The sequence below is a fragment of the Hyperoodon ampullatus genome (genome assembly GCF_949752795.1).
Source record: "Hyperoodon ampullatus genome assembly, chromosome: 5".
Lineage (NCBI taxonomy): Eukaryota > Metazoa > Chordata > Mammalia > Artiodactyla > Ziphiidae > Hyperoodon > Hyperoodon ampullatus.
Window position 1 is genome coordinate 66,725,785 of NC_136918.1, and position 17,599 is coordinate 66,743,383.

The 17,599-nt window shown below is 37.2% G+C and overlaps 1 protein-coding gene across 1 annotated transcript in view; it reads right to left on the reverse strand.

Annotated features, from left to right (window-relative positions):
* Positions 1-17,273, reverse strand: part of OTOL1 (otolin 1) — a gene marked incomplete at both ends in the record, with an annotated part of 67,418 nt that extends 50,145 nt beyond the window's left edge. Inside the window, one exon of the mRNA XM_079704290.1 lies at positions 17,189-17,273. Coding sequence (XP_079560416.1) covers positions 17,189-17,273 — 85 coding nt within the window. The remainder of the gene's footprint in view (positions 1-17,188) is intronic.
* Between the last annotated feature and the right edge of the window lie 326 nt (positions 17,274-17,599).

Sequence of the window (17,599 nt, forward strand, 5' to 3'; positions counted from 1 at the left end):
GTACAATGTAGTGGCTATAGTTAGCAAGGCAGTATTGGACACTATCTGATTATTGTAGCCATATAAAAACTCTTGAAATCCAGTAGTGTAAAAAAGCTTCATTCAGAATTGTTTTGGATATCTAGGTCCATTGCATTTCCACATAAGTTTTAGAATCAGCCTATTAATTTCTACTAAAAATTTCTTCAGGGATTTTGATTGGGACTGAATTAAATATAAATCAATTTGGGGACTTCCCTGGTGGGGTAGTGGTTAAGACTCCACACGTCCAATGTAGGGGGTGTGAGTTCGATGCCTGGTCAGGGAATTAAGATTTTACATGCCTCGTGGCAGTGCAAAAACTATATATATATATAATATATTATATATATATAATATATATATATATATATATTATATATATATAATATATATCAATTTGGGTAGAATCAACATCTTAATAATATTGACTCTTCCCATACATGAGACTGGTATATCCCTCAATTTATTCATGTCTCCTCTAAATTTTCTTAATAATGTTTTCTAGTATTTAGTATACAGTTTTTAAACATCTTTTGTCAAATATATTCCTAAATATCTCATATACTGATGCTAATGTAAAGATATTGTTTATTTAATTTAATTTTGTATATTGACTTAGTATCCTGCAACCTTGCTAAACTCACTTATTACTTCTAATTGCTTTTTATAGATTCCTTGGGATTTTCTACATAAAATGTCATGTTTTCTGTGAATACAGTTTTACCTTTTCTTTCCAGCCTATATGACTTTTATTTATTTTACTTGCCTTTTTGTGCTGGCTAGGACATTTATTATAATGCCAAATGGAATTAGGGAGAGTCAACACTCTTGCCTTGTTGCCAGTGTTAAAGGGAAATCATTCAGTCTTTCATCACTAAATATTGGGCTGGCCAAAAAGTGCCTTCGGTTTTTAAGTAAAAACAAAAGATACATTTTTCATTTTCAGCAAGAACTTTATTAAACAATGTATTCACCGTTTTGTTCCACTGCCTTCTGCCATTTTTCAGGCAACTTCATAATTCCATCTTCCCAAAACATTTTATTTTTTTGAGCAAAGAACTGTTCCAGGTGCCTTTTACAGTCTTCCAGGGAATTGAAATTTTTTCCAGTAAGAGAATTTTGTAAAGACCGAAATAAATGGAAATCCGAAGGTGCAATGTCTGGTGAATATGGTGGATGAATCAGAACTTCCCAGCTGTTCCCAGCTGTAACAGTTTTTGCTTAGTCATGAAAGAAACATGCGGTCTTGTGTTATCCTGATAGAAGATTATGCATTTTCTATTGACTAATTCCAGACGCTTTTCGTCGAGTGCTGCTTTTGGTTGGTCTAACTGGGACCAGTACTTGTTGGAATTAATTGTTTCGTTTTCCAGAAGGAGCTCATAATAGAGGACTCCTTTCCAATCCTACCATATACACAACATCACCTTCTTTGGATAAAGACCAGCCTTTGGTGTGCTTGGTGGTTGTTTATTTTTCTTGCCCCATGATCTCTTCTGTTCCACATTATTGTATAGTACCCACTTTTCATGGCCCATCACAATTTGTTTTTAAAATGGAACGTTTTCATTACATTGAAGTAGAGAATTTCATGCGGAAATACTGTCAAGAAGGTTTTTTTTCACTTAACTGGAACCCAGTCATCAAAACGATGAACATAACCAAGCTGGTGCAAATGATTTCAATGCTTGATTTGGATATTTTAAGTGTGTCAGCTATCTCCCGCGTGGTATAACGTTTAATGTCTCGATTTGATCGCTATCAACTTCAACTGGTCTACCCGACCATGGAGCGTCGTCCAGTGAGAAATCTCCAGCATGAAACTTCACAAACCACTTTCGACATGTTCAATCAGTCACAGCACCTTCTCCATATACTGCACAAATCTATTTTTGCATTTCAGTTGCTTTTTTACCTTTCTTGAAATAATAAAGCATAATATGCTGAAAATGTTGTTTTTCTTCCATCTTCCATATTAAAACAGCTACACAAAAATTCACCAATTTTGATATCTTTTTTTATTTTCTAAAGAATTTGTTTATTTATTTATTTGTTTATTTATTGGCTGCATTGGGTCTTCGTTGCTGCGTGCAGGCTTTCTCTAGTTGCGGCGAGTGGGGGCTACTCTTGTTGCGGTGCGCTGGCTTCTCATTACGGTGGCTTCTGTTGTTGTGGAGCACGGGCTCTAGGCGCGCCGGCTTCAGTAGTTGTGGCACGCGGGCTTCAGTAGTTGTGGCTCGCGGACTCTAGAGCACAGGCTCAGTAGTTGTGGTGCACAGGCTTAGTTGCTCCACGGCATGTGGGATCTTCCCGGGCCAGGGCTCGAACCCCTGTCCCCTGAATTGGCAGGAGGATTCTTAACCACTGTGCCACCAGGGAAGCCCCAGATAAGTCTTTTTTTAAATGCACGCTGATATGACAGCTGTCACATACAATCTAACAAAATTGTTTTGAATGAACTTAATGACAACTCAGTGCTACTAGAGCCATCTTACAGAAAAAACCAAACGGAACTTTTGGGCAACCCAATATAGTGCTGGTTGTAAGTTTTTGATAGATGCTCTTTATCAGGTTAGGGAAATTTCCTTGTATTTCTACTTTTATCAGGAAGCAGTGTTGAATTTTTTCAAATGCTTTGTCGGTATCTTACAAGAAAATCATGTTTTTCTTTTTTCATTCTGTTAATATTAAAATGACATGATTACTTTTTTCAATGTTAAACCAGCTTTGCATTCCTGGGATAAACACCATTTGGTTGTGATACATTATTCTTTTACCATATTGCTAGATTCAATTTGCTAATTCTCAAATGATTTTTTGCATTCATGTTTGTGAGAGATATTGGTCTCTAGTTTCTTGACATGTCTTTGTCTAATTTTGGTATCAGGATTATTCTGTAGTCATAAAATGAGTTGGAAATTTCCCTCTCCTATTCTTTTTTGGGGGGAAAAATGTGTAAAATTGGTATTTCTTCCTCAAATATGTGGTAGAATTCACCATGAAATCTTCTGGGCCTGGGGCTTTCTTTGTGAGAAGATTTTTTAACTACAAATTCAATTTATTTAATAAATATAGGGCTACCCAGGCCATCTATTTCTTTTTATTTGAGCTTCAGCAGTTTGTATCTTTTCAAGAAATTTGTTTGTTTATCAAAGTTATTGAATTAATTAGCATAAAGTTGTTCATAATATATTCATAATAAACATCTTTTTAATATATCTAGGATTTGCTCTAGGATTAGAGTATACATATTTAAGTTATTACAGTCTATGTTCAACTAATATTACACTACTTCACAGACAGCATTAGACCCCTATCTACTTACATTTCCCCCATCCTGGACTTTATGCCACTACCATCATACAGTTTACCCATACTGTCATACAATTATGTTATAAACTGTACAACACATTGTTATTATTTTTGCTTTAAAGAGTCAATTATCTTTTAATGAATTTTTTTAAATAAGGAAAAAACTTTTATATTTACATAAATAGTTTTTACTTCTGATTCTCTTCATTTCTTTAAGTAGGTATAAATTTCTAAATGACATCATTTTTCTTTTTCTTGAAGGATTTTGTATGGCATTTCTTGTTTTACTACTCTGCTGGTAATAAATTCTATCAGCTTTTGTATGTCTTTTTAAAAATCTTGATTTTACCTTCATTTTATGAATATATTCTAGTTGGGTAAAGATTTCTAGAATGATGGGGTATTATGTCTTCTGGTACTTAAAATGTGTTGCTCTACCATCTTCTAGTTTGCATTCTTTCTTTGTCATGCTTATCTTTGTGCCTCTGTATGGAATATATTATTTTCCTTTGACTGATTTAATTATTTTCTCTTTATTGCTGCTTTTAAGTAATTTGATTATCTGCCTTGTGTTGCTTTCTTCATGTGTCTTCTGATTGAGCTTTGCTGAGCTTTTGCTGTCTATGGGATTTGGTAATATTCTGCCATTATTTCTCCAGACATTTTTTCTTCCCTCCTTCCATCTCTCTCCACTCCTTCTGAGACTCCAATGGAATATATATGAGGGAACATGAAGGTTTCCCACAGTGCACTGATGCTCCATTCACTTTTCTGTCTTCTTTTCTCTGTTTCATTTAAGATAGTTTCCATTACTATGTCTTCAAGTTCACTAATCTTTCCTCCTAATAGTGTCTAATAACCTATTAATTTCATTCAGTATATTTTTATCTAAAACATCATATATTTTATCTCTACAAATTTAGTTTAGGTGTTATTTATACTTTCCATTTCTCTCTTCATCATGCTCATGTTTTTCTCTACCTTTTTCAACATACATCGTGTATTTATAATAGCTGATTTATTGTCCTTTCCTAAAAATTATATTATCAATGCCATTTTTGTTTCTATTAATTGACATCTGTCTTCATTATGGGTCATCTTTTACTGACCCTTTGAATACGTGATAATTTTTTATTAGATGCCAGACATTGTGATTTTTACATTGTCAGATACTAGATGTTTTGTATTCCTTTAAATATTTATGGACATTTTTCAGGGATGCAGAAATTTTCTTGGAAATGGATACTAGTTTTTTCCCTTTAAGTATTTTTAGGTTATGTTTTAGGATGTGGTTAATTTACTTGGAAATGGATACTTTTGAGATTTGCTTTTAACCCTTATTTGTCGGGTTTAGAACAGTCTTTAGTCTAGAATAGGGTTCAGCAAACTTATTTTGTAAAGGACCAGATAGTTACTAGTTAGGCTTTATGGGCCACATATAATCTGTTGCATACTCTTCATTTGCTCTCAATAACCCTTTAAAAATGTAAAAATCATTCCTAGCTCATGAACTGTACAAAAAAGGCCAGATTTGACCCACATGTCATAGTTGTCTACCCTTCATCCAGGGCTATTTGACTCTCTTATCAATCCCTGGGAATAAAGAGGCTTTTCACTCTGGCTGGTACAAACACAAACTACTCCTGGAACTCTGTGAGCTCCATGGACTATTCTGACTAGTCTGAACCTTTCTGTATAAACATCTGAGAGCCAGGTCTCTAGAACTCTCTAGCTGTGCAGCTCTTTCCTCTCGAGTACTCTGCTCTTTCCATTATAAGTGGCTTGGCCTCCATGAACTCTGCACTCTGTCTCCTCAACTAAGGGAGTCTGCCAGGTTCTGTATGGACTCCCCCACCCTGCAGTGAAGCCCAGAAACTCTCTTTAGCCTGTAGCTTGAGCAGTCATAGGGTTCACCTTGTTTGTTCCCTTCTCTCAGATATCGCTCTCATGTACTGCCTGTTATTCAATATCTGAAAACCATTGTTTCATACATTTTGTCTGCTTATTTAGTTGTTTAAGATAAATCCCGTGCCTGCTAATCCATCCTGGACAGAAATGGCAGTAAAGAATACAATTTTTTTTTTCTGACCACACGGCACATTTTGCAGGATCTTAGTTCCACAACCAGGGATTGAACCCCAGCCCACAGCAGTGGAAGTGTGGACTCCTAACGGCTGGACTGCCAGGGAATTCCCAAGATTACAATTTTTAAGTATTTGTTTACTTAAATATTGATTCAAGCTCAAGAGAAAGCATCTCAGTTTTTTTTTTCCTATAACTTATGTAAATCAAATTATGTTCCTATATTACATGAACCACAGGAATAAAACATTTTCTTAGGACAACTTTTTTGGAAAAGAAAATTCATATGTAAGTATAAATAAGAAAATGTCTATTATTATAGAAATGACAAATTTTTATTTAATTCTAATATTTCCTAAGAATGAGAAAGTTGTTCAAAATTATCATTAGTTAAAGAGAGGAAACTATAGGACATGCTTCACTTATACATTATAACTAGGACATATTCATATTTGTTTAAAATTTTTGAAATGTGGGACTGACATCATACTTGGTTAGTAAGTAAGCTTTATATTCAGAACAGCAATAGATATTTTTAGGGTTCTAACAATTTGGTTTTTAGAAAAAAATAAGAGTTTCACTTATTTAAAAGCTAGGACAGCAATTTTAGTATTATATATGTAAAGCCTTTAAATGTATAAAGTAAACAAATTCAAATTACATGGGTCTTTTAAAAACCATCAACTAATTGCTCTGAATACCTCTAATGACTTCTTTCAGACTTTGTTTAGAATGCAAATTACTTCAAATGACATGTTCACTATAATTTTATATCTTTTTCTATTTTAAAACTATTTCAACTTGTGGTGGTATTGCTTTCCAGCAATTAAGCTAAAAATGTGCCTTAAATATTCAACATTAGAAACTAAATTACATGAGCACTAACATCTCATCCATGAATTTCCAAGAAAAAAAAATTTATAATTTAACTCATGCTTCTACCACTAATTGAAAAAACAATAATACACCTGAGAAGAGACTTCCATTTAAAAAATTTAAAAATAAAATAAATGCTACTTCTAACTTGAGATAAATTCACAGAAAACAAGTCTACCTTCACTGGAAGATGTTAAGGTCATTCTAGTGCTATAATCAAGTAATACAATTTCATGTTCTTATTTATCAATGAAAAATATCTTTTACAGAAATTAACTGAGCTCCTGCTAGACCCTCTGGAAAGCAAGGAAGTATAATATGCATGCTTCCTGCCCTCATGGAACTGACAATGTGTTTGTAAGACAGGGCATATAAACATAGGAAATAAAATAATAATGTATAAAACATAAGCAATTTGTGATTTAGTTTTAAAAAACAACATTTATTCAAAGTCTGCTATGTCAGCAATTTTATACATATTATGTCAGTAATTCCATTTAATATGGTCATCTTAAAAGATTTTTGAAAGGATTTTTCAAAAATCTTTTAAGATGACCATATTAAATGGAATTCTTTGGTTGCAAATAAATCTCTCCAATCCCCTCCATTCTCTCTCTCCCTCTCTGTCTCTCTCTCCCTGTCTCTCTGTCCCTCTGTCTCTCTGTCTCTCTCTCTCTCTCACACACACACACACACACACACACACACATACACTTTTCCTTCTCCTTTCAGATTGGTTTCATTCTAAAGATCAATGGCTACCGAAACCTGAAACTGACTAGAGCTGTCTTGGGGCTTGCATCCTTATACTCTCACAACCAGAGAGAAAATATAGCTTTTCTATCCCAGCTTCACCTTGAAAAAATAAAGGCTGAGGGGAAAATTCTGATTGGTCTGCCTTAGATTAAATGTTCACATCTTGGTGAGATTATTGTCACCATAGGGATGAAGAATTATAATTGGTCCAAACAGAGGGGTCTTTTACCATTAGGAGAAGTAGCAGCACAATAAGGTCACTGAAAGATACATCATAAGCCACTATGTTCCTTCAGATACACCCAAGCTTCTTTTTATTACTCACTCAAGAAACACACAGCATGAGATTTAAAAAAAGAGAGAGCATTTATGGAAAAAATAGAATGTAAGCCATTTTCATGCCAGTAATGTTTTTTTGAAAAAAACATGTCACTTGTCACACTTTCCAAGTTTGGCTGATTTAACGTGTTTCTGTCTCCACCAGGTTTTCTATAAAATCTCAAACAAGGATTATGACTTGTGGGCCAAATGTGACATGCTGTCTGCTCTGAAATAAAGTTTTATTGGGGCAAAGCGATGTCTTTTATTTACACATTGTCTGTACCTCCTTTCATGCTTCTCAGTAGAGTTGAGAAGTTGTGACAGAGACTGTATGCTCCACAAAGCCTAAAATATTTGCTGTCTTGCCCTTTACAGAAAAGTTTATATATTCCTGATCTACATGCTTGATTATATTCAGATTCAGTTGTTTAGACCAGAATACTTTTTATGTATGCTGTATATTTTTTTACATCATATTATGAAGCACATAATACTTTACCATCCTACTTTTAGTGATAAGATGGAATCACCTCAAAAAGTTAAACATAAGTGACCATATGACCCACCAATTTCAATCCTAGGTATATAACAAAAAAAACTAAAAACATATGTCCACACGAAGACTTGTACACAGATGCTCTTAGCAGTGTTACAATAGCCAAAAATAGAAAGAACCTAATTTCCATCAACTAATGAATGGATAAACAAAATGTGGTATATCCATACAATGGAATATTATTCAACCATTAAAAGGAACAAAATACTGATACATGCTACTACCCAGATGACCATAAAAACATTATGGTAACCAGGAGGAGAGGAAGATGGCGGAAGAGTAAGACGCGGAGATCACCTTCCTCCCCACAGATACATCAGAAATTCATCTACACGTGGAACAGCTCCTACAGAACACCTACTGAATGATGACAGAAGACCTCAGACCCCCCAAAAGGCAAGAAACTCCCCACATACCTGGGTAGGGCAAAAGAAAAAAGAATAAACAGAGACAAAAGGATAGGGACGGGACCTGCACCAGTGGGAGGGAGCCGTGAAGGAGGAAAGGTTTCCACACACTAGAAGCCCCTTGGTGGGCGGAGACTGCAGGTGGCGGAGGGGGAAAGCTTCGGAGTAGCAGAGGAGAGCACAGCAACAGGGGTGTGGAGGGCAAAGCGGAGAGATTCCTGCACAGAGGATCGGTGCCCTCAGGCACACACCAGCCCGAGAGGCTTGTCTGCTCGGCTGCTGGGGTGGGCGGGGCTGGGAGCTGAGGCTCGGGTATCGGGTCTCAGTCAGAGCGCAGGGAGAGGACTGGGGATGGCAGCAGGAAGAGAGCCTGAAGGGGTTAGTGCACCACGGCTAGCCCGGAGGGAGTCCGGGGAAAAAGTCTGGAGCTGCAGAAGAGGCAAGAGACTTTTTCTTCCCTCTTTGTTTCCTGGTGCGCGAGGAGAGGGCATTAAGAGCGCTGCTTAAAGAAGCTCCAGAGAGGGGCGCGAACCGCGGCTAAAGGAGCGGACCCCGGAGACGGGCGTGGGACGCTGGGGCTGCTGCTGCCGCCGCCACAAGGCCTGTGTGCGAGCGCAGGTCACTGTCCACCCCCGCTTCCGGGGAGCCTGTGCATCCATCACTTCCGGGGTCCCGGGATCCAGGGACGGCTTCCCGGGGAAAGCGCACGGAGCGCCACGGGCTGGTGCAATGTCACGCCGGCCTCTGCCGCCGCAGGCTCGCCCCGCACTGCGTGCCCCTCCCTCCCCTCGGCCTGAGTGAGCCAGAGCCCCTGAATCAGAGGCTCCTTTAAACCCGTCCTGTCTGAGCGAAGAACGGACCCCCTCCGGAGACCTACGCACAGAGGCGGGGCCAGGTCCAAGGCTGAGACCCGGGAGCTGTGAGAGCAGAGAAGAGACAGGGAAATTTCTCTGTGCACCCTCAGAGGCAGCAGATTAAAGCTCCACGGTCCGCTTGATGTGCCCTGCATCTGTGGAGTGCATGAATGGACAGTGAATCATCCCAAATTGAGGAGGTGGACTTTGAGGACAAGATTTAAGATTTTTTCCCCCTGTTCTTTTTTTGTGAATGTGTATGTGTATGCTACTGTATGAGATTTTCTCTGTATAGCTTTGCTTCCACCATATGTCCCAGGGTTCTACCCATCCGTTTTTTGTTTCAATAATTACTTCTTTATTTTAATAACACTACTATATTTTATACTTTATTCTATTTTACTTTATCTTCTCTCTTTCTTTTTTTCCTACCTTGCCTTCCTCCCTCCCTCCCTCTGCCCCTCCTTTCTTTCTTTCTTTCTTTCTTTCCTCCCTCCCTCCCTCCTGTATTTCTTTCTTTCTTTCTTTTTCTTTCTTTCTTTCTTTCCTTCCTCACTCCCTCCCTCCCTCCTGTCTATCTTTCTTTCTTTCCTTCCTCCCTCCCTTCTTTCTTCCTTTCACTTTTTCTTTTTCTTTCCTTCCTTCCTCCCTCCCTCCTTTCTTTCTTTCTTTCTCTCCTTCCTTCCTCCCTCTCTCCTTTCTTTCTTTCTTTCCTTCCTCCCTCCCTCCTTTCTTTCTTTCTTTCCTTCTTCCTTTCTTCCTTCCTCCCTTCCTTCCTTCCTTTCCTTCTTCCTTTCTTTCTTTCTCTCTTTCTTTCTTCTACTAATTCTTTCTTTCTACTTTTTCTCCCTTGTATTCTGAGCCGGGTAGATGAAAGGCTCTTGGTGCTGCAGCCAGGAGTCACTGCTGTGCCTCTGAAGTGGGAGAGCCAACTTCAGGACACGAGTCCACAAGAGACCTCCCAGATCCACAGAATATCAAGTGGCGAAAATATCCCAGAGATCTCCATCTCAACACCAGCACCCAGCTTCAGTCAATGACCAGCAAGCTACAGTGCTGGTCACCCTATGCCAAGCAACTAGCGAGACAGGAACACAACCCCACCCACTAGCAGAGAGGCTGCTTAAAAACATAATAAGGCCACAGACACCCCAAAACACACCACCAGACTTGGACCTGGCCACCAGAAAGACAGGATCGAGCCTCAACCAGCAGAACACAGGCACTAGTCCTCCCCACCAGGAAGCCTACACAACCTACTGAAACAATCTTAGCCACTGGGGACAGACACCAAAAACAACGGGAACTACGAATCTGCAGCCTGCAAAAAGGAGACCCCAAACACAGGAAGATAAGCAAAATGAGAAGACAGAAAAACACACAGCAGGTGAAGGAGCAAGATAAAAACCTACCAGACCTAACAAATGAAGAGGTAATAGGCAGTCTACCTGAAAAAGAATTCAGAATAATGATAGTAAAGATGATCCAAGATTCTATTTCCAAGATCCAAAATCTTGGAAATAGAATAGACAAAATGCAAGAAACAGTTAACAAGGAGCTAGAAGAACTAAAGATGAATCAAGCATTGATTAAAAACACAATAAATGAAATGAAAAATACTATAGATGAGATCAATAGCAGAATAACTGAGGCAGAAGAATGGATAAGTGAGGTGGAAGATAAAATAGTGGAAATAACTGATGCAGAGCAAAATAAAGAAAAGAGAATGAAAAGAACAGAGGACAGTCTCAGAGACCTCTGGGACAACATTAAATGCACCAACATTCGAATTATAGGGGTTCCAGAAGAAGAAGAGAAAAAGAAAGGGACTGAGAAAATATTTGAAGAGATTATAGTTGAAAATTTCCCTAATATGGGAAACGAAATAGTTAATCAAGTCCAGGAGGCACAGAGAGTCCCATACAGAATAAATCCAAGGAGAAATACGCCAAGACACATCTTAATCAAACTGTCAAAAATTAAACACAAAGAAATCATATTAAAAGCAGCAAGGCAAAAACAACAAATAACACACAAGGGAATCCCCATCAGGTTAACAGCTGATCTCTCAGCAGAAACTCTACAAGCCAGAAGGGAGTGGCAGGACATAATTAAAGTGATGAAGGAGAAAAACCTGCAACCAAGATTACTCTACCCAGCAAGGATCTCATTCAGATTTCATGGAGAAATTAAAAACTTTACAGACAAGCAAAAGCTGAGAGAGTTCAGCACCACCAAACCAGCTTTACAACAAATGCTAAAGGAACTTCTCTAGGCAAGAAACACAACAGGAGGAAAATACCTACAATAAAGAACACAAAAGAATTAAGAAAATGTGAAAAGGAACATACATATCAATAATTACCTTAAATGTAAATGGACTAAATGCTCCCACCAAAAGACACAGATTGGATGAATGGATACAAAAACAAGACCCATATATATGCTGTCTACAAGAGACCCACTTCAGACCTAGAGACACATACAGACTGAAAGTAAGGGGATGGAAAAAGATACTCCATGCAAATGGAAATCAAAAGAAAGCTGGAGTAGCAATTCTTATATCAGACAAAATACACTTTAAAATAAAGTCTATTAGAAGAGACAAAGAAGGACACTACATAATGATCAAGGAATCGATCCAAGAAGAAGATATAATAATTGTAAATATTTATGCACCCAGCATAGGAGCACCTCAATACATAAGGCAAATACTAACAGCCATAGAAGCGGAAATCGACGGTAACACACTCATAGTAGGGGACATTAACACCCCACTTTCACCAATCGACAGATCATCCAAAATGAAAATAAATAAGGAAACACAAGCTTTAAATGATACATTAAACAAGATGGACTTAATTGATATTTATAGGACATTCCATCCAAAAAAAACAGAACACACATTTTTCTCAAGTGCTCATGGAACATTCTCCAGGATAGATCATATATTGGGTCACAAATCAAGCCTTGGTAAATTTAAGAAAATTGAAATTGTATCAAGTATCTTTTCCGACCACAATGCTATGAGACTAGACATCAATTACAGGAAAAGATCTGTAAAAAATACAAACACATGGAGGCTAAACAATACACTACTCAATAACGAAGTGATCACTGAAGAAATCAAAGAGGAAATTAAAAAATACCTAGAAACAAATGACAATGGAGACACGATGACCCAAAACCTATGGGACGCAGCAAAAGCAGTTCTAAGGAGGAAGTTTATAGCAATACAATCCCACCTTAAGAAACAGGAAACATCTTGAGTAAACAACCTGACCCTGCACCTAAAGCAATTAGAGAAAGAAGAACAAAAAAACCCCAAAGTTAGCAGAAGGAAAGAAATCATAAAGATCAGATCAGAAATAAATGAAAAAGAAAGGAAGGAAACGAAAGCAAAGATCAATAAAACTAAAAGCTGGTTCTTTGAGAAGATAAACAAAATTGATAAACCATTAGCCAGACTCATCAAGAAAAAAAGGGAGAAGACTCAAATCAATAGAACTAGAAATGAAAAAGGAGAAGTAACAACTGACACTGCAGAAATACAAAAGATCATGAGAGATTACTACAAGAAACTCTATGCCAATTAAATGGACAACCTGGAAGAAATGGACAAATTCTTAGAAATGCACAACCTGCCAAGACTGAATCAGGAAGAAATAGAAAATATGAATAGACCAATCACAAGCACTGAAATTGAAACTGTGATTAAAAATCTTCCAACAAACAAAAGCCCAGGACCAGATGGCTTCATAGGCGAATTCTATCAAACATTTAGAGAAGAGCTAACACCTATCCTTCTCAAACTCTCCCAAAATATAGCAGATGGGGGAGCACTTCCAAACTCATTCTACGAGGCCACCATCACCTTGATACCAAAACCAGGCAAGGATGTCACAAAGAAAGAAAACTACAGGCCAATATCACTGATGAACATAGATGCAAAAATCCTCAACAAAATACTAGCAAACAGAATCCAACAGCAATTAAAAGTATCATACACCATGATCAAGTGGGGTTCATTCCAGGAATGCAAGGATTCTTCAATATATGCAAATCAATCAATGTGATACACCATATTAACAAGTTGAAGGAGAAAAACCATATGATCATCTCAATAGATGCAGAGAAAGCTTTCGACAAAATTCAACACCGATTTATGATAAAAACCCTGCAGAAAGTAGGCATAGAGGGAACTTTCCTCAACATAATAAAGGCCACATATGACAAACCCACAGCCAACATCGTCCTCAATGGTGAAAAACTGAAACCATTTCCACTAAGATCAGGAACAAGACAAGGCTGCCCACTCTCACCACTCTTATTCAACTTAGTTTTGGAAGTTTTAGCCACAGCAATCAGAGAAGAAAAGGAAATAAAAGGAATCCAAATTGGAAAGGAAGAAGTAAAGCTGTCACTCTTTGCAGATGACATGATACTATACATAAGAATCCTAAAGATGCTACCAGAAAACTACTAGAGCTAATCAATGAATTTGGTAAAGTAGCAGGATACAAAATTAATGCACAGAAATCTCTGGCATTCCTGTACACTAATGATGAAAAATCTGAAAATGAAATCAAGGAAACCCTCCCATTTACCACTGCAACAAAAAGAATAAAATATCTAGGAATAAACCTACCTAAGGAGACAAAAGACCTGTATGCAGAAAATTACAAGACACTGATGAAAGAAATTAAAGATGATACAAATAGATGGAGAGATATACCATGCTCCTGAATTGGAAGAATCAATATTGTGAAAATTACTCTACTACCCAAAGCAATCTACAGATTCAATGCAATCCCTATCAAACTACCACTGGCATTTTTCACAGAACTAGAACAAAAAATTTCAAAATTTGTTTGGAAACACAAAAGACCCCAAATAGCCAAAGCAATCTTGAGAACAAAAAACGAAGCTGGAGGAATCAGGCTCCCTGACTTCAGACTATACTACAAAGCTACAGTAATCAAGACAGTGTGGTACTTGCACAAAAACAGAAAGATAGATCAATGGAACAGGATAGAAAGATCAGAGATAAACCCACGCACATATGGTCAACTTATCTTTGATAAAGGAGGCAGGAATGTACAGTGGAGAAAGGACCACCTCTTCAATAAGTGGTGCTGGGAAAACTGGACAGGGACATGTAAAAGTATGAGATTAGATCATTCCCTAACACCATACACAAAAATAAGCTCAAAATGGATTAAAGACCTAAATGTAAGGCCAGAAACTATCAAACTCTTAGAGGAAAACATAGGCAGAACACTCTATGACATAAATCACAGCAAGATCCTTTTGGACCCACCTCCTAGAGAAATGGAAACAAAAACAAAGATAAACAAATGGGACCTAATGAAACTTCAAAGCTTTTGCACAGCAAAGGAAACCAAAAACAAGACCAAAAGACAACCCTCAGAATGGGAGAAAATATTTGCAAATGAAGCAACTGACAAAGGATTAATCTCCAAAATTTATAAACAGCTCATGCAGCTCAATAGCAAAAAAACAAACAACCCAATCCAAAAATGGGCAGAAGACTTAAATAGGCATTTCTCCAAAGAAGATATACAGACTGCCAACAAACACATGAAAGAATGCTCAACATCATTAATCATTAGAGAAATGCAAATGAAAACTACAATGAGATATCATTTCTCACCAGTCAGAATGGCCATCATCAAGAAATCTAGAAACAATAAATGCTGGAGAGGGTGTGGAGAAAAGGGAACACTCTTGCACTGCTGTTGGGAATGTGAATTGGTACAGCCACTATGGAGAACAGTATGGAGGTTCCTTAAAAAAGTAAAAATAGAACTACCATATGACCCAGCAATCCCACTACTAGGCATATACCCTGGGAAAACCATAATTCAAAAAGAGACATGTACCAAAATGCTCATTGCAGCTCTATTCACAATAGCCCGGAGATGGAAACAACCTAAGTGTCCATCATCGGATGAATGGATAAAGAAGATGTGGCACATATACACAATGGAATATTACTCAGCCATAAAAAGAAACGAAACTGAGCTATTTGTAATGAGGTGGATAGACCTAGAGTCTGTCATACAGAGTGAAGTAAGTCAGAAAGAGAAAGACAAATACCATATGCTAACACATATATATGGAATTTAAGAAAAAAAAATGTCATGAAGAACCTAGTGGTAAAACAGGAATAAAGACACAGACCTACTTGAGAATGGACCTGAGGATATGGGGAGGGGGAAAGGTAAGCTGTGACAAAGCGAAAGAGAGGCATGGACATATATACAGTACCAAACTTAAGGTAGATAGATAGTGGGAAGCAGCCGCATAGCACAGGGAGATCAGCTCGGTGCTTTGTGACCGCCTGGAGGGGTGGTATAGGGAGGGTGGGAGGGAGCGAGATGCAAGAGGGAAGGGATGTGGGAACAGATGTATATGTATGACTGATTCACTTTGTTATAACGCAGAAACTAATAAAAAAAATCATTATGGTAAGTGAAAGAAGCCATATTATTTGGTTCTGTTTAAATGAAATGTCCAGAATAAGCAAATCCACAGAGAGAGGAGATAGATTAGTTGTTGCCAAAAACTGGTGGGAAGGAGGAATGGGGACTTACTGCTAATAGGGATCAAGATTCTTTTTGAAGTGTTAACAAAATGTTCTGAAATTAGATAGTGGTGATGGTTGCACCACTCTGTGATTATACTCAAAACCACTGAATTGTATACTTTAAAGGGTGAATTTTTATTGTATGTGAATTATTTCTCGATAAAGCTGTTATTTTTTAAAAGGATGAAATAAGAGGGTTCAAGTTATATGACCCTGATCCCTCCATTATAAGATTTTCCCATCAAATTTTACCTCATACTTTTATTATTTATACATGATTGTTGCCCAGAAGCATAATTTCCTTAGAAGTTGCAAAACAGTGATTTTCTTATTCTACCATTCTCTCTGTACCTTTAGGCTGAACTTCTTCTATAAAGAATTTTCTTTCATCAGCTCTTCAGTTACATAAATATACAGTTCATACAGGTAAGGCAGGATAAGCTTGGTTCTTTTCCTCTTTCAGTTTTTCACAGAAATGATTGGTGTTCTGGCAACCTCCAGTGGTGAATGGTGAGATATTTGTTTTGTTTTGTTGTCTTTACAAACTCAAACTCACTATATATATACTGTGTTTCAATTCAATGCAGTCTTTTTGATGATCAAATTGTCCTGTGCACTGGGAGCTCCTTTCCAGTTGGCTGCTATGCACTGTTGGCATGATTTCATTAGACTTTTTTTAACAGCATTATTAAGATATAATTCACATACTATTCACCCATTTAAGGTATACAATTCACTTGTTTTTAGTTTGTTCACAGAATTGCACAATCATCACCATAATGGATTTTAGAACATTTCATTCCCCTACAAAGAAACCCCATATCCATCAGTAGTAACTCCCCATTTCTCCTACCCCCAATCTATCCCCTGCCCTAGGCAATTACTAATCTACTTTCTGAATCTAAAGATTTGCCTATAAAGGACATTTCATATAAATGGAATCATACAGTATGAAGTCTTTTCTGTCTACCTTCTTTCACTTAGCATGTTTTCAAGATTCACACCTATTGTAGCATTTATCAGTACTTTATTCCTTTTAATGGCTGAATAATATTCCATTGTACAGATATAGCACATTTTGTCCATTCACTAGCTGATGGACATTTGAGTTGATTCTAATTTTGGATATTATGATATTTTGCTGCTATGAACATTTGTGTACAAGTCTTTGTGTGGACATATGTTTTCAATTTTCTTAGGTATAGCTCTATTCCCTTTTTCTCCTTTTTGAGCTATAATTATTATGCATAGTACATATATATATATATGTTACAAACCCAACAATAGGTTATTCTACTTATTATCTTATATAATTTTATATTTTAAAGAAGTTGAGAGAATAAAGGAGAGGAAGTATATAACTAGAGTTGGTTAAGTTAATCTCCTTACTTACTATTTTTGGTTCTCTTCCTTTGTCCCCATACATTCACATCACCATCTGGCATCATTTCTTTACTCCAACATAGCCTTGCTGCCATCCACTTCATTTGTGCTGTTCAAATATGTTGCATTCCTATGTGTTACAGGACCAATAATTCATTTATATATGTAATTTCACAGAATTGCTTTTAAATTGTAGTTCAGAGAAGAAATAAGCATCTTTTATGATTATATAATTACCTTTACCATTACTTTTTGGGTTTTGGTGTGCAGTTGAATTACGGTCCAGGTGTCACTTGCTTTTAGCCTGAAGAAGTCTTCAGTATTTCAGATAAAGTGATCTCCTAGCAACTAATTGTCTCCACTTTTGTTTATCTGGGAATGTCTTTATTTCACCTTTTTTGCAGAATTTAAGATTCTTAGT